Raw genomic sequence first — 22,644 nt, 5'->3', positions numbered from 1 at the left:
GTTGAAGCTGAAACCCCAATATTTTGGCCACCTGATACGAAGAGCTGACTCATTTGAAAAGACCCTCTTTCTAGGAGGGATTGGGGGCAGGAGGAGAAGGGGACGACAGAGGATGAGATAGTTGGATGGCATCACCGACTCAATGGACGTGAATTTGAGTGAACTCCGGGAGCTGGTGATGGACAGGGAGGCCTGGCGTGCTGCGGTTCATGGGGTCGCAAAGAGTCGGACATGACTGAGTGACCAAACTGAACTGATAACATAGGTTTAAGATATATAAGAAAAACAAGGACAGAACTAAAGGGGGAAACACATGAATCCATAATCAATGAGAGATTTAATATACCTCTCTCAGTAATCCATGGAAGGGTTAGATAAAACGAAATACTGAACACACTTGATATAAATGACATACAGAAAGCACTCCACCCTACAACTGCAGAGTGACCTCCATTTAAACAGCACACAGAACATTTACTGAAGTCAACATGTGCTGAGCTCTAAAGCAAGTTTCAACAAACTTCAAAGACTCAAATCACAATAAGCAGTGCTACCTGAATTCAGTTCCATGGATCAGTGCTGGGGTACAGGTGTTACTGAACCACAGTGAGAGTTACTGAACTAAACTAGGTTTAGAAACTGAGAGCGAGTGTTCAGCAAATACTACAGCCAAACATAATACCGTGCATCTGCAGAATCTAATGATGAAAAATTAGGGCTTAGATCTTGTATGTCTTTTTATTTCAATTTTCTAATAAAATCATTTTTGTTATATTTTACAAAAGTTACCAGCCCAACAGAGATTGGGAAAACAAAAAAAAAGTCCTCTATCAAGACAGTTTGAGAAGTACCGATACATGAATTAACAATGGTAGAATTAAGCTGAAAATCAGTAATACAGATAGGGAATTACAATGTTTGGAAATTAATCAATATACTTGTAAATTACCTAAGCATCAAGGAAAATATCACAACAGAAATTAGCATTCAAGATAATTAACCAAGCCAAAGGTTAGATTTCTGAGAAAAACTAATTAAGTTCCTAGCAATGCATTTAAAATTTAAATGAAATAAATTCTAAGAAAAATAATGTATCAAGATAAAATGATACAAGAAGAAATGGAAAAATCAAGAGAATTGTAACTATTTAAGAAACTGAATCTGTAACTAAAAACCTTCCCACAGATAAGAATTCTGGCCAGGATAGGTGTATCAGTAAATTTTTCTGAAAAAAATAGGAGAAAAAGAAAACATTTTAATTCTTTTTATGAGTAGCATTCTTTGAGACAAACTCTGATAAAAAATATATCACAAGATAAACACAGATGCGAAAGCAAATATCAGCTTATCAAATCAGACTAAATTCATAACCAAGTTAGGTTTATATGAGAAATCCAAGACTGGCTTTAACATTAGAAAATTAATCAATTTAATTCATTACATCAACATAAGGAAGAATACATGTATAATCACTTAAACAAATGCAGAAAATGTACACTCACGATAAAAACTTTAAGTAAGCTAAGAATAGAGGGAAACTTCTTTTATGTGAGAGAAAGTTATCAAAAAAAAATATAGCAAATATCATACTTAGTAGTAAAATGCAGAAACCTTTGGCTCTGAGATAAGCAACAAGGAAAAGATATCTACTATCATTTCTATTTAACACTTTATTGGAGTTTCTGGCCGTATATTATAATCAATGTCCCCCTCCACTCCCTCCCCCAAAGGACTAAAAAGAAAGAAACTGTCATTCGTCATAAATTGAATGACTGAGTAAGCAAAAAAATCAAAAGGCTCTAAAGACAAAATCACAGAATTAATAACTAAATCTAACAAAATGGTGGATATGACAGCAATTTAAACAAAAATTAAATTTTTATGCCCTAGAAATAAGTATATAGTGTACACTTTTAAAACAACACAATATATAATAGCATTTGAATAATCAACACCTAGGAACAAATCTAACAAATGATGCATAACTACAAACTGAAAAATCTCATTGAAATAAAGTAACCTAAATAACACCCAACAAAGATGTCCTTTTCATTATAGGGGACTGGAAGGCAAAAGTAGGAAGTCAAGAAACACCTGGAGTAACAGGCAAATTTGGCCTTGGAGTACAGAATGAAGTAGGGCAAAGGCTAAAAGAGTTTTGCCAAGAGAACGAATGCACTGTTAAGGTATGACCTAAATCAAATCCCTTACGATTATACAGTGGAAGTGAGAAATAGACTCAAGGGATTAGATCTGATAGACAGAGTGTCTGAAGAACTATGGACGGAGGTTCGTGACATTGTACAAGAGACAGGGAGCAAGACTATCCCCATGGAAAAGAAATGCAAAAAGGCAAAATGGTTGTCTGAGGACGCCTTACAAATAGCTGTGAAATGAAGAGAAGTGAAAGGCAAAGGAGAAAAGGAAAGTTATAACCTCTAAATGCAGAGTTCCAAAGAATAGCAAGGATAGATAAGAAAGCCTTCCTCAGCAATCAGTGCAAAGAAATAGAGGAAAACAACAGAATGGGAAAGACTACAGATCTCTTCAAGAAAATTAGACATACCAAGGGAACAATTCATGCAAAGATGAGCACAATAAAGGACAGAAATGGTATGGACCTAACAGAAGCAGAAGATATTAAGAAAAAGTGGCAAGAATACACAGAAGAACTATACAAAAAAGATCTTCACGACCCAAATAATCATGATGGTATGATGACTCTCCTAGAGCCAGACATCCTGGAATGTGAAATCAAGTGGGCTTTAGGAAGCATCACTACAAACAAAGATAGTGGAGGTGATGGAATTATAGTTGAGCTATTTCCAATACTAAAAAATGATGCTGTGAATGTGCTGCACTCAATATGTCAGCACATTTGGAAAACTCAGCAGTGGCCACAGGACTGGAAAAGGTCACTTTTCATTCCAATCCCAAAGAAAGGCAATGCCAAAGAATGTTCAAACTATCGCACAATTGCACTCATCTCCCACGCTAGCAGTGTAATGCTCAAAATTCTCTAAGTGAGGCTTCAACAGTACGTGAACCGAGAACTTCTAGATGTTAAAGCTGTATTTAGCAAAGGCAGAGGAACCAGAGATCAAACTGCCAACATCCACTGAATCATCGAAAAAGCAACAGAGTTCCAGAAAAACATCTACTTCTGCTTTATTGACTATGCCAAAGCCTCTGACTGTGTGGACCATAACAAACTGTGGAAAATTCTTAGAGAGATGGGAATATCAGACCACCAGACCTGCCTCTTGAGAAATCTGTATGCAGGTCAGGAAACAACAGTTAGAACTGGACATGAAACAACAGAATGGTTCCAAATCAGGAAAGGAGTTCATCAAGGCTGTATATTGTCACCCTGCTTATTTACCTTATATGAAGAGTACATCATGAGAAATGCTGGCCTAGATGAAGCACAAACTGGAATCAAGATTGCTGGGAAAAATATCAATAACCTCAGATATGCAGATGACACCACCCTTCTGGCAGAAAGTGAAGAAGAACTAAAGAGCGTCTTGATGAAAGTGAAAGAGGAGAGTGAAAAAGTTGGCTTAAAGCTCAACATTCAGAAAATTAAGATCATGGCATCTGGTCCCATCATTTCAAGGCAAATAGATGGGGAAACAGTAGAAACAGTGAGAGATTTTATTTTCTCGGGCTCCAAAATCACTGCAGATGGTGATTGCAGCCATGAAATTAAAAGACACTTGCTCCTTGGAAGGAAAGTTATGACTAGCCTAGGCAGCATATTAAAAAGCAGAGACATTACTTTGCTAACAAAGGTCTGTCTAGTCAAAGCTATGGTTTTTCTAGTAGTTATGTATGGATGTGATAATTGCACTATAAAGAAAGCTGAAGCTGAAGAATTGATGCTTTTGAACTGTGGTGTTGGAGAAGACTCTGGAGAGTCCCTTGGACTGCAAGGACATCCAACCAGTCCATCCTAAAGGAAATCAGCCCTGAATATTCATTGGAAGGACTGATGCTGAAGCTGAGAGTCCAATACTTTGGCCACCTGATGTGAAGAGCTGACTCATCTGAAAAGGCCCTGATGCTGGGAAAGACTGAAGGCAGGAGGAAAAGGGGACAACAGAGGATGAGATGGTCAGATGGCATCACTGATTCGATGGACATGAGGTTCAGTAAGCTCTGGGAGTTGATGATGGACAGGGAGGCCTGGTGTGCTGCATTCAATGGGGTCACAAAGAGTCGGACACGACTGAGTGACTGAACTGAACTGAAATAAATGAAAGGATGTCTTGTACATGGATTTGAAAAATCACTATTGTAAAGATGTCAATTTGCTCCATACTGACTGACAGATTTATAGTGATCCCAATCATATATTATCACCCTGCTTATTTAACTTATATGCAGAGTACATCATGAGAAACGGTGGGCTGGAAGAAGCATAAGCTGGAATCAAGATTGCCGGGAGAAATATCAATAACCTCAGATATGAGATGACACCACCCTTATGGCAGAAAGTGAAGAGGAACTCAAAAGCCTCTTGTTGAAAGTGAAAGAGGAGAGTGAAAAAGTTGGCTTAAAGCTCAACATTCAAGCTTTAAAACTAAGATCTCAAAACTAAGATCATGGCATCTGGTCCCATCACTTCATGGGAAATAGATGGGGAAATAGTGGAAACAGTGTCAGACTTCATTTTTGGGGGCTCCAAAATCACTGCAGATGGTGACTGCAGCCGTGAAATTAAAAGACGCTTACTCCTTGGAAGGAAAGTTATGACCAACCTAGATGGCATATTCAAAAGCAGAGACATTACTTTGCCAACAAAGGTTCGTCTAGTCAAGGCTATGGTTTTCCTGTGGTCATGTATGGATGTGAGAGTTGGACTGTGAAGAAAGCTGAGCGCTGAAGAATTGATGCTTTTGAACTGTGGTGTTGGAGAAGACTCTTGAGAGTCCCTTGGACTGCAAGGAGATTCAACCAGTCCATTCTGAAGGAGATCAGTCCTGGGTGTTCTTTGGAAGGACTGATGCTAAAGGTGAAACTCTAATACTTTGGCCACCTCATGAGAAGAGTTGACTCATTGAAAAAGACTCTGATGCTGGGAGGGATTGGGGGCAGGAGGAGAAGGGGACGACAGAGGATGAGATGGCTGGATGGCATCACCGACTCGATGGACATGAGTCTGAGTGAACTCCGGGAGTTGGTGATGGACAGGGAAGCCTGGAGTGCTGAGCGACTGAACTGAACTGAACTGAATCATATCCTAGGAGGTTTGTGTGTGAATTGTGAATGTGCATATGCAAACTGATGAGGCAGTTCCTAACTTACATTAAAATGTAAAGGGCCAAACATAGCCCACCCCTCACAAATCTTAATAACAAAATATATAAAGAGTTTATATACCAGAAATGAGGATTTGTTATAAAGCTAGATAATTAAAACATCATGGAGATTGGCACAAGAAATTAATCAAGGGAACATGAAAGGAAATAGAGAAATAATTCCAACAAATAGTGCCAGACCACTTGGTTATCCAAATAAAAACAAGTGAAACTTTACCCTCGTCTCACACCATATACAAAATCCCATTCTAAGACGTAACTAGGTAAGATAATAACGTCTGCAGAAATTGACTTCATGACTTTGAGACAAGCAAAAATTTCCTAAACAATAAAAGCAATAATTATAAAGGTAAAGTTTCAACTATAACTGATTTGTAACAGTATTAAACATTTCTATTAATGAATGAATGTCAATAAAGGTGGGCAAAAACAAGCCAAAGAGAAAAGATATATGTAATACAGTGGACTCATATCTAGAACAAAAGAGTATAGGATGTTCCCAAAAGTCAGGTAACAAAAGAGAGAAAAGAAACTGCAAAGAAAAAATGGATAAACGGCAGGATATTCATCATGTAATGATGGAGAAGGCACTGGCACCCCATTCCAGTACTCTTGCCTGGAAAATCCCATAGACAGAAGAGCCTGGTAGGCTGGGGTCGCGAAGAGTCGGACACGACTAAGCGACTTCACTTTCACTCTTCACTTTCATGCATTGGAGAAGGAAATGGCAACCCACTCCAGTGTTCTTGCCTGGAGACTCCCAGGGACGGCGGAGCCTGGTGGGCTGCCTTCTAAGGGGTCACACAGAGTCAGACACGACTGAAGCGACTTAGCAGTAGCAGCATTCATGCAATGAAATACCATGCAACAAAAAGATCAATGAATTACTACAGGATTCACTGCTGCATGAATGAATTTCACAAAGATAATAAAATGAGGAAAGGCAAAGCATAGAAGGCTACACACTTAGATGATATATATATATATAAAGTTCAAGAACAGGCAAAGCTTATCTATGGCAATAAAAACTAAAACAGTGGTCATTGGTGAGTGGGGAGTGACTAGAAATGTACATGAGGAGAAAGCTTTGTGCAATTTTTTTTTCATTAATGTATTTTTTAATTGAAGGATAACTGCTTTACAGAATTTTGTTGTTTTCTGTCATAATCTGGGTACTGGCTACGTAAATGGATTCACTTCACGATAATGCATCGAGCTGTATATTTAATGAGCTGTGTACTTTTATGAAGGTATATTTAAGTTTTTAAAACTTTATTAAACACTAGAGATATGTTGACCTCCGTGAAGTCTGATGATACTACCAATTAATACTATCCAGAAATCACTGGGGCTCAGAAAACCTGTGATGAAGACCATAGTGATGAGGATAGTAATTAGGCATTATTCAAATGTATTATTTCCTTTCGTTCATCCAACTATCCTTTGTAGTTGCTCAGTTCTTATTTTCCTTACCTAAAGAGACTGAATCACAAAGAAGTTTAGTTACTTGCCCAACCCTAGCCACAGAGTTAAAATGAGGTAGGGTCAGGACTCCCAGGAAGGTTACCATACCATGCTGTCTCTCACTTTGGTTACATAATTATTTGTTTATTAAATTTCTACCATGTTAAACATTTGGTTGTTGTAAACCCTTTCTACTTTCTTCAAGCCTGTAACTCCATCCTGGGTCCTCTTCCTTCCTGAGTGTGCTAAGTCACTTGGAGACTGACCCTATGGACAACAGCCCACCATTCTCCTCAGTCCATGGGATTCCCCAGGCAAGAATACTGGAGTGGGTTGCCATGCCTTCCTCTAGGGGTCCTCCCAACCCAGGGATCGAACTCGCATCTCTCATCTCCTGCATCAGCAGATGGGTTCTTTACCACTGTGCCACCTGAGAAGCCCTTTCCTTCTTGGGAAGATTGTAAAATCACACCTTGTGGTTTACTTTTAAAATATTAATATATGCTTATCTACTCATTAGATAGTACATATCTTGAAGAGAAATCATGCCTTAGATCTCGCTGAGTACACAGCAGGGACTTGAGACGTGTGTCCCTGATGGGGAGAAGGAAGTGGTGAATCACCATTCCCTTATCTTCTTGCATCAAGGACCAGTTTCACTAAAGTAAAATCACTCCAGAGAGACAGAAAATAGAACAAACAAATGTGTTAGGAGTGGATAAACATCTCTAGAAAGAAACATCTGAAAAACATCTGGGTAAAAAAAAAATCCTAACCAGCACAAGAGAAAATAAGCAAATAGTCTACAACTAGCAACTGCTGCCAGGTTAGGTACAGGCAGGCCTTATCTGATCAGACTTTGATTTATTGCACTTTGCAGATACTGAGTTTTTACAAATTGAAGGTCTGTGGCAACCCTGTGTCAAGTAAGTCTATTGGTGCCATTTTTATAGCAGGTTTATTTTTTAATTACAGTATGTATATACACTGTTTTTTACAATTTACTTATTTATTTTAATTGGAGGCTAATTACTTTATTGTGGTGGTCTTTGCCATATATTCAATCAGCCACAGGTGTACATGCGTTTCCCCGTCCCGAACCCCCCTCCCAGCTCCCTCCCCGTCCCATCCCCCTGGGTTGTCCTGGTGCACCGGCTTTGAGCGCCCTGTTTCATGCATCGACCTTGGACTGGTCATCTGTTTCACATATGGTAATATACATGTTTCAAAGCCATTCTCTCAAATCATCCAACCCTCACCTTCTCCCACAGAGTCCAAAAGTCTGTTATTTATATCTGTGTCTCTTTTGCTGTCTTGCATATAGGTTTGTCATTATCATCTTTCTAAATATGATATATATGCATTAATGTACTGTATTGGTATTTTTCTTTCTGACTTACTTCACTCAGTATAATAGGCTCCAGTTTCATCCACCTCATTAGAGCTGACTCAAATGTGTTCTTTTTTATAACTGAGTAAATTATTTCATTGTACACACTGTTTTTTAAGCATAATGCTATTTCACACTTAACAGACAACAGTATAGTAAAAACATAATTTTTCTATGTGTTGGGAAACCAAAATATCTGTGTGACTTGCTTTATTGCAGTATTTGTTTTATTGGGGTGGTTTGGAACTGAATCCAGTATCTTTGAGGTATGGCTGTATAAGTTATTACTAATGTGAGTTTCATAGAAAATACACCAATTTGAAGATTAAGTTCTCTTTTATCCTTGGGTCTTCTTTATACAGATTTACATATTTCTTAGGCTTCCTCTGTAGCTCAGTTGGTAAAGAATCTGCCTGCAGTGCAGGAAACCCAGGTTCAATCCCTGGGTTGGGAAGATACCCTGGAGAAGGAAATGGAAACCCCCTCCAGTATCCTTGCCTGGAAAATCTCATGGACAGAGGAGCCTGGTGGGCTGCAGTCCATGAGTCGCAATGAGTCAGGCATGACTGAGCAACTAACACTTATTTACTTACACTTAACTCTGATTAAAACATGAATTTCTACATCCCAAGTCTGTAAGACTGAAGTAAAAAGCATTGCCATCTGCTGATTTGAAGGGTTCTTAAAGTTCACCCACCCTTCTTAAAAGAAAGATGTTAAAATCATGAAGCAGCATATAGGAGACTGACTTCCAGAATGAGGAGTTCCACTGACCCACTTCCCAATGCAACTGGTCAATACTATATAATAAACTCCCAACCACTGGAAGCCTCTAGAAACGGTCTTCAAAACAAAAATAAAAAAGAATTGAAGTATGAAAATTCAGTAAGAGAGGCAGGAGTCTGTGGGAAATAACTCGTTCCTTTCCCCCTCTCCACTCAGCAAGGCAGAGACTCCACACTGGACTGCTGCAGTCAGAACACAGGGCTCCCTCCCTCCCCAGCTCCGGCACAGAGGACTCGTTCTGGGAAGGGCTGGGTGGACCTGTATATTTCACTTCCGGCCCCCAGATCCCCAGTGCTGAGGCTTGGGTACAGGAAAGTGGATCAGAAGCTCTACCCTGGGCCTGGCTCCCTTAGAATAAATACTGGGACCTTGAAAACTCTTTTCCTAGTCCTCAAGGCATGGTGGTTCCAAACAGGAAAGGCATTCTGAGAAGGCCTTAGGCTACTTCACTAAAAGAATCCAGCCAGTTACTACACAAATAAACAAACAACAATAACAAGCCTTCATCATCAGTGAAAGGGTGGCGGACCAGAGCTGCTATAATATATAATCTAATATATTCAGCTTCTAACAAAGTATTTCAAGGCATGTGAAGGAGCAGGCAAGTACGGCAGTACGACCCATGTATACATCATGAAAAAAGCCATGAAACTACCTGTGAGAGTGACCAAACGTTGGATTTATGGGAAACGATTCCAAAGTAGCCATTATACATTCACAGACCTAAAATTTTACATTATACATTCACAGAACCATACATTCACAGAACTAAAAGTTTTTAAAAACTTAGTAGAAGGGCTCAAGAGAAGATCTGAACTGGCATAAGACAGAACTAGTGAACTTGAAGATACAGTGATTGATAGTATGTAAGCTGACATCAGAGAGAAAAGGGAATGAAGGGGAAAAAACCGTAACCTCAGAGAAATGTAGGACATTGTGAAATCCATAAATCACATGAAATGGGAGTACCAGGAGAGGAAAGGAGGGGGAAAAGTCTTTAAAGAAATAGTAGCTAAAAACTTTCCAAGGTTATTGAAAAACAATAACCTACATACCCAAGAATCTCAAACTCTAAGTAGGATTAATCTAATAAGACCTAAAACACACACCATAAAAAAAATGCTAAAAGTCGAAGACAAGGAGAAAATATGGAAGGTATCATTAAATTAAATAAACAGAAAGGCCATTAGATTGAGGTGGCTTTAGTGCCTTAGGAGACTATATAATCAAACTAAACCCTAAGCCAATAAGTCTCTCAACATTAAGAGATTAAAACCCAAGCACAACTAATCACACAGAGCCAACTAGGACTTTCCAAGTAAAGCAAATTCTTATGCTATAGCCAATCAAGTAACTCCTTGTTTGCTCTGCCTCTTCCATGGAAGTCTTTCCTCTAGAGGGCTCCTCACCACTTCCAGTTTGGTGCTGCCAAATTCAAGTCAATTTTTGCTCAAATAGACTCTTAAAATTTTTAATATTCCTCAGTTTACCTTTTAATAGTAGCAAAAGAAAGACAATGTGTCACTTATAATGGAAGCCCAATACGATAAAAGGCTAATTTAGCAGAAACCATGGAGAACAGGAAGGCCATGGAATAACATAATCACAGTCCTTAAAGAAAAAGCTGTGGACCAAGACCCGTTATTCAATAAAGCTGTTATTCAGAGACAAAGGTGAAACAGCATCCTAGATAAGCAAAAACTGAAAGAATTTACTGTTAACAGATTCACTTTAGAATAAATAAAGGAAATTCTTTAGGTTAAAAGAAAGTGACCTCAGATGGTAATTTAAATTGGTATCTACAAAGAGTACTAGTAATATAACTGTGTAATTATAAAAAGACAATATAAATGCCTAATTTTGTTTTTTCTCTTAGCTGATGGAAAAAGTAATGGTATAAAATAATATGCATAAAACATATTATTGGGCCTATAACATATAGAAATGTAATACATGCATATTATATGTGCTATTAATAGCACAAAGGAGATCTGTAAGAGCAAAGGTGTTACAGATTGAGAAGATGACAGGAGACAGTAATGCTTCTAACAATGTACTGTTAGGCTTGTGACATTAGCAGATGTTATATGTATAACAATAATACCATAAAAGGGGGAAGTATTGAAGTATTATTTCTATATATAGTACAAGAATTAAGCTTGTCTAAATCTGAAGCTAATTCTGAAAACTTAAGATGTATATGGTTAGATCCTAGAGCAATCACTTTAAAAAAACCCTCAAAAATAATGAAGTAATAAAATCAAAATACTACATGAGAAAATATTCACTCAGTACAAAAGAAAACAGAAAGGAAGAAAAACAGAGGGGCAAAAAAGACACGAGACAGAAAACAAAAAGCAAATGCAGACATAAATCAAACTATATCAATAACATATGTGAATGGATTAACAATCCAATTAGTCATTACACTGTCAGGTTGGATTAAAACAACATGATCCAACAATAGTCCTTTTACAGGAGACAGATTTCAAATAAAATAATAAAAATAATTTTATTATTTTGGCTGTGCTGTACAGCATGCAGTATCTTAGCTCCCTGAACAGGGATCAGACTTGTGCCCCTTGCAGTGGAAACACTAAGTCTTAACCACTGGACCACCAGGCAAGTCTTGAGACAGACCTTAGATTCAAAATCACAAATAAAAGAATTGGGAAAAAATGTATCATGAAACACCAACTATGGAAAAGCTAGAATGGCTATACTCATATGAGATTTTATAACAAAAAAAGTTCCTAGAGATATAACATGGACTTCATGCTGCAGTCCATGGGTTGCAGAGAGTTGGACATGACTGAGTGACTGACATGACTGAGTGACTGAACAACAAAGAGATAGAACAATTATACTCAGGTGGTGCAGTGGTAAAGCATCCTCCTGCCAGTGTAGGAGACTCAAGAGAACAGGGTTCAGTCTCGGGGTCAGGAAGATCCCCTGGAGAAGGAAATGGCAACCCACGCCAGTATTCTCGCTTGGAAAATCTCATGGACAGAGAAGCCTGGTGCACTACAGTCCATAGGGCCACAAACAGTTGGACAAGACCGAGTGACTGAGTGCACATGCATGCCTGTGTGCACATAAACACACACACACACACACACACACTCCTAACAGAGCATCAAAATACATGAAACCAAAACGAACAGAGAAACAGACAATTCAACAATAAGAATGTCCTACTTTCAGTAAAGGATAGAACTAGACAGAAGGTCAACAAGGAAGTAGAAGACTTGTACAATGCTTAAACCAACTAGACCTGACAGACATCCACAGAACACCCCACCTAACAACAGAATATCCAGGAGGAATCATATGCTAGGCCATTAAACAAAGCTCGATAAGTTAAAAGGATAGAAGCAATACATTATCTTCTCCAACTACAACGGAATGAAATTAGAAATCAACGCGTGCATGTGTGCTAAGTCACTTCAGTTGTGTTTGACTCTTTGAGATTCTATGGACTGTAGCTCACCAGGCTCTTCTGTCCATGGGATTCTCCAAGCAAGTATACTGGAGTCGGGTGCCATGCCCTCCTCCAGGGGATCTTCCCTACCTAAGGATCAAACCTACATCTCTTAGGTCTCCTGCATTGGCAGATGAGTTTTTACCACTAGCACCACCTGGAAGCCCCTAAAAATCAATAACAAGGACAAATTTGGGAAATAAATACTTATGGACTACAATTTAAGTAGTGCTAAGAAGGCAATTATAGCTGTAAATGTCTGTATTAAAAAATAAAAAAATCTCAATAACCTAAACTACAAAATTAGACAAATTCCTCAAAGGACATAAATTACTAAAACTGTCTCAAGAAGAAACAAATAATCTGATAGACCTATTACAAGTAAAGAAACTGAATCAGTAATCAAAAATGTATGCAAAGAAAACCCAGGTGCAGATGGTTTATGGAGGGGGAAGGAACAATCTTCTAACTCGTTTTATAAGACCCATACTATGTTGATACCAAGCCAAACAAAGACATCACAAGAAAACTACAGATCAGTATTTCTTATGAATGTGAATGTAGAAGACGCAACAGAATACTAGCAAACTAAACCCAACAACATGTTAAAAGTATCTGCACACCATGACTAAGTGGTATTTTTCTCAGGGATGAGAAGTTGGTTTAACAGCCAAAAACCAATTAATGTAATTCATTACATCAACAGAATAAAAAACAAAAATCTCATAATAGCCTTAATAGATGCAGAAAAAGCATTTGACAAAGTCCAACGTCATTTCATGATAAAAAGGCTCAATAACTCGAAAGGAACTTCCTAATTTGATAAAGGTTATCTATGGACAGCCCACAGTTAATAATACCACACTTCGCCTAATACCCATTATTAGGCAACTGGATGCTTTTCCATAAGATCAGAAACAAGACAAGAATGCCCCCTCTTACAACTTCTTTTCAATACTGTACTGGAAATTCAAGTCAGGGAAAAATGGGTAAGAAAAAGAAATGAATTGCATCCATATTGGTAAGGAAGAAATAAAACTATTCACAGATGACACAGTCTTATAGTTAGAAAATCCGAATGAACCTACCAAAAAAAAAAAAACCTATTGGAATAAACAAGTTCAGCAAGACTGAAGGATATAAAACAAATGAATGATATTCCTATACATCCACATTAAACAATCAAAAAATAAAGTTAAGAACATAATTTTATTCACAACAGCATCAAAAAGAATAAAACACTTTGGAACTACAAAATATTATTGAAAGGAATTAAAGGTCTAAGTAAATGAAAAATCATCCCATGTCCATGGATAAAGAGATTTAACATTAAGATCTCAGGCAATACTCCCTAAGCTGACTCACAGATTCAACAAAATCTCTATCAGAATTCCAGTCAACTTTGTCAAAACTGACAAGCTGATTCTAAAATTCACCTACACCTGCAGGGGACCCAGAATACCCAAAACAATCCTACAAAAGAAGAATAAAGTAAGAGGACTCACACTTCAGAAAATGAAAACGTATTACAACGCAAAGGTTGTCAAGACTGTGTGGGGCCGGCACAAGGCCAAACATACAGGTCGGTGGAACAGAGCTGAGGGGAGGGGACGGGGTGAGGGTGCGGCCAAAGGGTGACAGGGTTCCTTCTGAGGGGGTGAAAATGTTCTAAAACTGACTATGCTGACGGCTGCACACATCTATAAATACACTCAAGACTAGTGAAGTGTGAAGCACAAGCTGGAATCAAGATTGCCGGGAGAAATGTCAATAACCTCGGATATGCAGATGACACCACTCTTATGGCAGAAAGCGAAGAACTAAAGAGCCTCTTGATGGAAGTAAAAGAAGAGAGTGAAAAAGTTGGCTTAAAGCTCAACATTCAGAAAACGAAGATCATGGCATATGGTCCCATCACTTCATGGGAAGTAGATGGGTAAACAGTGAGAGACTTTATTTTTCTGGGCTCCAAAATCACTGCAGATGTTGACTGCAGCCATGAAATTAAAAGACGCTTGCTCCTTGGAAGAAAAGCTATGACCAACCTAGACAGCATATTAAAAAGCAGAGACATTACTTTGCCAACAAAGGTCCATCTAGTCAAGGCTATGGTTTTTCCAGTAGTCATGTATGGATGTGAGAGTTGGACTATAAAGAAAGCTGAGTGCCGAAGAATTGATGCTTTTGAACTATGGTGTTGGAGAAGACTCTTGAGAGTCCCTTGGACTGCAAGGAGATCCAACCAGTCCATCCTAAAAGAAATCAGTCCTGAATATTCATTGGAAGGGCTATTGCTGAAGCTGAAACTCCAATACTTTGGCCACCTGATGCGAAGACCTGACTCGTTTGAGAAGACCCTGATGCTGGTAAAGATTGGGGGCAGGAGGAGAAGGGGATGACAGAGGATGTGATGGCTGGATGGCATCACTGACTCAATGGACATGGGTTTGGGTGGACTCTGGGAGTTGGTGAAGGACAGGGAGGCCTGGCATGCTGCAGTCTATGGGGTGCCGCAAAAAGTCGAACACAACTGAGCAAGTGAACTGACTGAGTGAACTGTACACTTTAAGTAGATGAATCATATGGCACTTGAATTATATCTCAATATAATTAAAAAAAAAATAAACAGAGACAGAAGGCTCTGAAGAATACTTAGAGTCTGATTCAGTTTATCAGATCATTAGAGAATCACAGAAACCTAGAGTTGGAAATCCTAAAGGGTTCTACCTATTACACATTACAAGAATACGTCCTATTATACCTCTGAGAAGAAACTAGTCCAACAGGTTTTGATCTCATATGACCTTTTCTGCTTTGCCTGAACATCACTTTTTCCACTGCTGAGTGCCAGTGCCTAGAACACTGCCCAGCTCCCAATTTATTGTTCAGTTGCTCAGGCGTGTCTGACTCTGTACGACCCATGGACTGCAGCACACCAGGCTTCCCTGTCCATCACCATCTCCTGAAGTTTGCTCAAACTCATGTCCACTGAGTCAGTGATCTCCTTAGAATTTTTAGGTTGACTATCAATAATACTGCAACTCTCTCCTCTCCAAATGCTCTCCTCTCTATCCGTCTCCTTAGTATGTTTTATTAAAAGCCCTTATCATGTAGCATTTTCCATACTAGACTTTACTGCCTAATTACCCCCAAAACTGACTGGCTAGTAATACTAGAATAAATGAGTGACAAGTACAGAAGGTTGTGGAAATATTCAGTCTTATAATACAGATACTGTATGCCCTTTAATGCAGCTTAAGAATGCACTGACTTATTTTTAGTGGCTTTTACACTGTTGAATATTATAGCCTTTGAGATAAAAAAAAATACCCATAAGACTCTCTTTCATGTGAAACACTGCCACGTCTCTTTCCTATATTTATACAGTTGATTTTAGGGACCTAAAAGAATATTATATTTATCCTTTTTGAATTTAAATTTTGTCGTTGTTCAGTCCTGTCCAACTCTTTGTGACCCCAAGGACTGCAGCACACCAGGCTTCCCTGTTCTTCACCATTTTCCAGAGCTTGCTCAAACTTGTATCCACTGAGTTGGTGATGTCATCCAACCATCTCATCCTCTCGTCCCCTTCTCCTCCTGCCTTCTCTCTTTTCCAGCATCAGGGTCTTTTCCAATGAGCTGGCTTTTCCCATCAGGTGGCCAAAGTACTGGAGTTTCAGCTTCAGCGTCAGTCCTTCCAATAAATACTAAGAGTTGATTTCCTTTAGGAATGACTGTTTTTTTTTTCTCAGTGAAGTCCAAGGGACTCTCGTCGTCTTCAACACCACAGTTTGAAAGCATCAGTTCTTCAGTGCTCAGCCTTCTTTATGGTCCAACTCTCACATCCAAACATGACTATTAGAAAAACCATAGCTTTGACTATACAGACCTTTGTAGGCAAAGTAATGTCTCTGCTTTTTAATATGCTGTCTAGGTTTGTCATAGATTTTCTTCCAAGGAGCAAGCAAGCATATTTTAATTTCATGGTTGCAGTCACCATCTGCAGTGATTTTGGAGGTGAAGAAAATTAATCTCTTCTAATTCATAGATCTCTCTGCTGCTGCTGCTGCTGCTACTAGGATGCTTCAGTCATGTCCGACTCTGTGCGACCCCACAGACGGCAGCCCACCAGGCTCCCCCGTCCCTGGGATTCTCCAGGCAAGAACACTGGAGTGGGTTGCCATTTCCTTCCCCAATGCATGAAAGGGAAAGTGAAAGTGAAGTCGCTCAGTCATGTCTGACTCTTCGAGACCCAATGGACTGCAGCCTACCAGGCTCCTCCATACATGGGGTTTTCCAGGCAAGAGTACTGGAGTGGGCTGCCATTGCCTTCTCTGATAGATCTCTCTAGTTGATCATTTTTATTGATATACTTTTTGATCTGAGACCAAAGAGTTTGAAAATTGTTACTTTCCTACAAAATACATGTGTGTGTGATAGTTACTCAATCGGGTCTGACTCTGAGATGCCATGGACTGTAGCCTACCAGGATCCTCTGTCCATAGAATTCTTCAAGTAAGAATACTGGAGTCAGTTGCCATTTCCTTCTCCAGGGGATCCTGCCAACCCTGAGATCAAACCCAGGTCTCCTGCATTGCAGGCAGATTCTTTACCATCTGAGCCAACACATGGATTTCAAAAAATAATTACTTTGTATACCCAAAGAAGGCCTGAAAACCAAAAGTGGAAGAGTAAATTCCTAAAAGAGTAATCCTGGGGGTCCACAGTGCACACCTTGCTGAGGCTGCTATATTAATGAGAATGAACAAACAATTGTTCCACATTACAATAGGGATGAATCCCATAGGGACAATGTTGATCGAAAGCAGCCAGATGCACATGACTAGATATTCAAGACACAAAGCTAACCCATGATACTATGCATCAAGATAGTGATTCCTTTAAGGTTGAGGTAGACTGAAAGTGATGTTGCATGGTGAAGCACTTTAAAGAATTGTCTTCTACTTTGTGGTGGACCAATATTTTACAAAACACAAAGGTATCCCATACTTGATGTCACAACAATGTCAAATGGCTATAAAGATGTCTGAAGGCTTACTATTGATTTTAGTTTTTGATTTCTTGCACACAGCTAACAAACTGGCCTGGAATGAACAGGCCAACTACACTTTGAGAAGCACGGATTAGGTAGTCTATGAGAGGTTCCATAGTTTTTCAAAGTTAACTTAGTCTGTTTTCCTTTGTACTTTTGTTAGGCATTAATGTCAAACTACTGATTTCAAGTTACCTGGGGCTTCCCTGGTAGCTCAGCTGGTAAAGAATCTGCCTGCAATGCAGGAGTCCCTGGTTCAGGAAGATGCCCTAGAGAAGGGATAGGCTACTTACTCCAGTTGTCTTGGGCTTCCCTGATGGCTGAAGACGGTAAAGAATCTGCCTGCAATGTGGAAGACCTGGGTTCAATCCCTGGTTGGGAAGATCCCCTGGAGAATGGAATGGCTACCAACTCCAGTATTCTTGCCTACAGAATTCGATGGACAGAGGAGCCTGGAAGGCTACAGTCCATGGGGTCGCAAAGAGTTGGATGTGACTTTCACTTTCACTGACTTCATATGGGCTTCCTTGGTGGCTCAAATGGTAAAGAGTCTGCCTGCAATGGAGGAGACCCGGGTTTGATCTCTGGGTCAGGAAGATCCCCTGGAGGAGGGTATGGCTACCCACTCCAGTATTCCTGCCTGGAGAATTTCACGGACAGAAGAGCCTGGTGGGCTACAGTCCACGGGGTCACAAAGAGTTGGACACAACTTAGTGACTAACACCACTCCTACTGACTTCATAACAACTAGCCTTTTTCTCCAGTAATTTTTACAACTATAATCTAATTAAAAGGTATTCTAAAGGCATCAGATCAAAGATCTGAGACATTTTTACTGCATTAACATTTTTTCACTCAAAGAAAAGGCAAAATTTACTTTTTACCAAAGTACATCTGAATGCTCACTTAAAATTGGTTACAAAAAACTTACTTTCAGTCATTTCCACACCTAATTTTTCTGGTGTCACTTTCTTTGCCCAAGGTGATAATGAAATATGTAACAAATTATCGTAGATCACACATTTGAAGTTCTAGCTTTTGTTTTACCAGCTGGTGGCAAAACCAAGAGAAAAGTCATTTGGGGTAGGGTGGTAGCGGGGAGAATATTCATGAATTTCAGAAGCACTGGGTAGACAAATCAAGTTTTTTTAACCACCTATATAACACTCAAGGGTGAGCTGGCCAAAGCAAATATGGTGAAGAATTATAAGAAGAGGAGGCAAACTGAGAGTTGCAGATTCTCAGGTGCTTAGTTGCTCAGCTGTGTCCAAATCTTTGAGACCCCATGGACTGTAGCCTACCAGGGTCCTCTGTCCATGTGATTCTCTAGGAAAGAATACTGGAGTGGGAAGCCATTCCCTCCTCCAGAGGATCTTCCAGAAACAGAGATCACACCTGGGTCTCCTGCACTGTAGGCATTCTTTATGGTCTGAGCCACCAGGAAAGCCTGCCCATTCTCACACTTCCCTGGTCAGAGAATTAGATCCCAAATGCCACAACTAAAATTCTGTGCAGACTAATAAATAAATAAATATTCCTTGAAAAAAAAAAAAAAAACTACTAGAGTTAGAAATCAGAATATGTAAACCATTGTAAAAATAAACAACAACAAAATCCATTATCTTCTTCCCTTTAAAAATGAAGCAAAACAACCTTCCCTTTGAAGGGACAGTTTTCAGATTTATGATTATCTCCCAGCTCCAACATACATGAATTCTTTTCCCTCAAGTAGTTGCAATATTCCTTAAATCATCATACTTTTACTAGAGCAGGAATTCTTAACTATGAGTATATGGATGGGTTTGAAGAAGTCTAAGAACTCTCTGAAACTCCAAATGTTGTAAAATGTTGGCTGAATGAGCAGCTATATGGACAAGATGTCTCCAGTTGTCAACACATCTGTTATTGACAACTGTTGATTAAAAGCATCTTTCTTTAGTTAAAAATGTGATCCAAATAGAGAGATAGGGTTCTTCATTAATTAAACAGGTATATAAAAACATTAGGAGAAGGCAATGGCAGCCCACTCCAGTACTCTTGCCTGGAAAATCCCATGGATGGAGGAGCCTGGTAGACTGAAGTCCATAGGGTCATGAAGAGTCGGACACGACTGAACAACTTCACTTTCACTTTTCACGTTCATGCATTGGAGAAGGAAATGGCAACCCACTCCAGTGTTCTTGCCCGGAGAATCCCAGGGACGGGGGAGCCTGGTGGGCTGCCGTCTATGGGGTCGCACAGAGTTGGACACGACTGAAGCAACTTGGCGGCAACAGCATAAAAACATTACATCATATACCCAAAAAAGGCATGTGAAAAATCCATTCATTTTGTAGATGATAACACTGACATTTAGAGAGATTAAGGGATGTTCAAGCCCATGCTGCTAGCTAGAAGGCAAAAATCGGGGAATAACACTTCTGCATCCATTCCCTCCGACAATGCCACCATACTGGAGGATATTAGTAAGCACATTACGGGGAGCCAACAGCCCCACTTCTCTTAAATATACAATCTCAGAATAAATAATTCTTTAACCACTACTGGCTCATAACAAACATAAACATTCTTTTTTTTTTAACTGAAAGTATCTAAAAATATATATTCTTTTAGAAACATTTTAGAGCTTAATTCTTTGCCAGTAGACACAATCAATAACTTGTCAATCATCTGAAAGACATAAGTGCTTGATCCCCCTGCAATCAATCAGAGAAGGCCACACACTTGACCTGGAAGGGATGGAAGATGTTTAGGAGACAGAAAGCTTCAAGTAGGCCCTTAAAACACATTCGTTTCTAAGTCAATGACTCTGAAAGCCCACAATGCAAAGTAAATTAGTTGAATGGATCTTTGAGTAACTGTTGAAGCTGTTTAGAAATTTTAAGCAAAACCTCTTTTCAAAGTTTAGTCTCTGGTTTATTCACATGAAAGAATAGCAAGTGCAAAAACCAAAGGAGATGATATTTAGTGAAAAGAATTTTTATAGTAAGTAATTAAGTGAGAAAGCTAAAAAAGAATGCCTTATTTTGGAGTTAGTTAGGATGGAGAGGAACCCAAAATTTGCTTTTAACATTTTTCAAAATAATTCGTAAATTAAAAGTCTGTAAGGATACAAGAAACCCTGCACTCTCTGCCCCCCCAACCCGCCACCCCCACTTTTGACTCCTAAAATACAGTGTAACTTTCTACCATCTGTTATTGTAGAGCAGAAACAGTAATGAACATATGGGCTTTCTCTCTCAAGCAGCTGTAGTGTAGTTAAAGTTATAATAATTGTCTTTCTGTAAGATAAATTTACATTAAAAACCTGGCCAGTGAAAAACAAATGGCTCAGCCTTAGAGCCTTCCAAAATAAAATTAAGAAACTCAGCATCATGTGTGACATACATGCAGAGATTTAGAGAATAGTCTCTAAATCTTGTGCTTTTATGTGTAAGGTTAAACAAATACAATTCATTATGCCCAAATCAGTTTACACAATCAAAGAGTCCATAATTCACCTTTCTCTTTTCCATCAAAATGCTAGGAGCCTCAAACAGGGGTTAGATAAGTTACATATAGAAATCAGGAACTAAGTTCTCAAAAGTTGATAACTATAAATCTATCATTTTTGTGAGTCACTGAACTCCAATCTAAAGGCTCATTTATTTATAAGAAAAATCACAACACGTGTGACACATAAATTTCCATTTTAACTATTATCATTTATAATGAGTTTAAGTAAACAAAGAAATTCAGAGCATATTCTGATTCACGTATTATGAAAAACAGCAATTTTACCTACCTTTATCTGGGTGATTCAAAATCATGATTCTCCTGTGAGCTGCTCTAATCTTGGCCTTGCTGGCAGATGGGCTGTAAAAAGAAAGTGCTTATAACAAATAGCATCAAATACAGATTATAAATTAACAGTTTATATGAGTTTCAAGAAATTAAAAACTAATGAGAATTTCACCATCTTGTGGATAAATATAAAATTACAGCTTGTCACTTCATTCTACCAACCATCAAAATAAATCAGATTCAATGCTGCATGTACCTTTCTTCAGTCCTTTGTCTCAATTAAAAAAACACATCCACAAGAACTAGGACAGGAGGAGCGAAGCCCAAGGCCAGGTCCTGCCCACTGGCTGCTGCACACAGTAGGGTGTCGCTCCAGGACCTTCCCCCAGACTGAGAGAAGAAATACAGCTCCACCCACCAGAACACCGACACAAGCTTCCCTAACCAGGAAACCTTGACAAGCCACCTGTACAAACCCACACACAGTGAGGAAACGCCACAATAAAGAGAACTCCACAAACTGCCAGAATACAGAAAGGACACCCCAAACTCAGCAATTTAAACAAAATGAAGAGACTGAGGAATACTCAGCAGATAAAGGAACAGGATAAATGCCTACCAAACCAAACAAAAGAGGAAGAGATAGGCAATCTACCTGATAAAGAATTCCGAATAATGATAGTGAAATTGATCCAAAATCTTGAAACTAAAATGGAATCACAGATAAATAGCCTGGAGACAAGGATTGAGAAGATGCAAGAAAGGTTTAACAAGGACCTAGAAGAAATAAAAAAGAGTTAATATATAATGAATAATGCAATAAATGAAATTAAAAACACTCTGGAGGCAACAAATAGAATAACAGAGGCAGAAGATAGGATTAGTGAATTAGAATATAGAATGGTAGAAATAAATGAATCAGAGAGGATAAAAGAAAAATGAGTTAAAAGAAATGAGGACAATCTCAGAGACCTCCAGGACAATATTAAACGCTACAACATTCAAATCATAGGGGTTCCAGAAGAAGAAGACAAAAAGAAAGACCATGAGAAAATACTTGAGGAGATAATAGTGGAAAACTTCCCTAAAATGGGGAAGGAAATAATCACCCAAGTCCAAGAAACCCAGAGAGTCCCAAACAGGATAAACCCAAGGAGAAACACCCCAAGACACATATTAATCAAATTAACAAAGATCAAACACAAAGAACAAATATTAAAAGCAGCAAGGGAAAAACAACAAATAACACACAAGGGAATTCCCATAAGGATAACAGCTGATCTTTCAATAGAAACTCTTCAAGCCAGGAGGGAATGGCAAGACATACTTAAAGTGATGAAAGAAAATAACCTACAGCCCAGAT

General features: G+C 38.9%; 1 protein-coding gene across 2 annotated transcripts in view; it reads right to left on the bottom strand.

Annotated features, from left to right (window-relative positions):
* Positions 1-22,644, bottom strand: part of DNAJC15 (DnaJ heat shock protein family (Hsp40) member C15) — an 84,188-nt gene that overhangs the window by 5,711 nt on the left and 55,833 nt on the right. The window contains exon 5 of one of the 2 annotated variants that reach the window (XM_019971720.2): positions 21,283-21,353. The exons of the other annotated variant lie outside the window; for it this stretch is intronic. Within the exon in view, the coding sequence (XP_019827279.2) occupies positions 21,283-21,353 (71 nt within the window). The remainder of the gene's footprint in view (positions 1-21,282; positions 21,354-22,644) is intronic. 2 annotated transcript variants of the gene reach the window in all.

The sequence above is a fragment of the Bos indicus genome, chromosome 12, assembly GCF_029378745.1.
Source record: "Bos indicus isolate NIAB-ARS_2022 breed Sahiwal x Tharparkar chromosome 12, NIAB-ARS_B.indTharparkar_mat_pri_1.0, whole genome shotgun sequence".
Classification (NCBI taxonomy): Eukaryota; Metazoa; Chordata; class Mammalia; order Artiodactyla; family Bovidae; genus Bos; species Bos indicus.
This window is presented reverse-complemented; position numbering and strand designations above follow the sequence as displayed.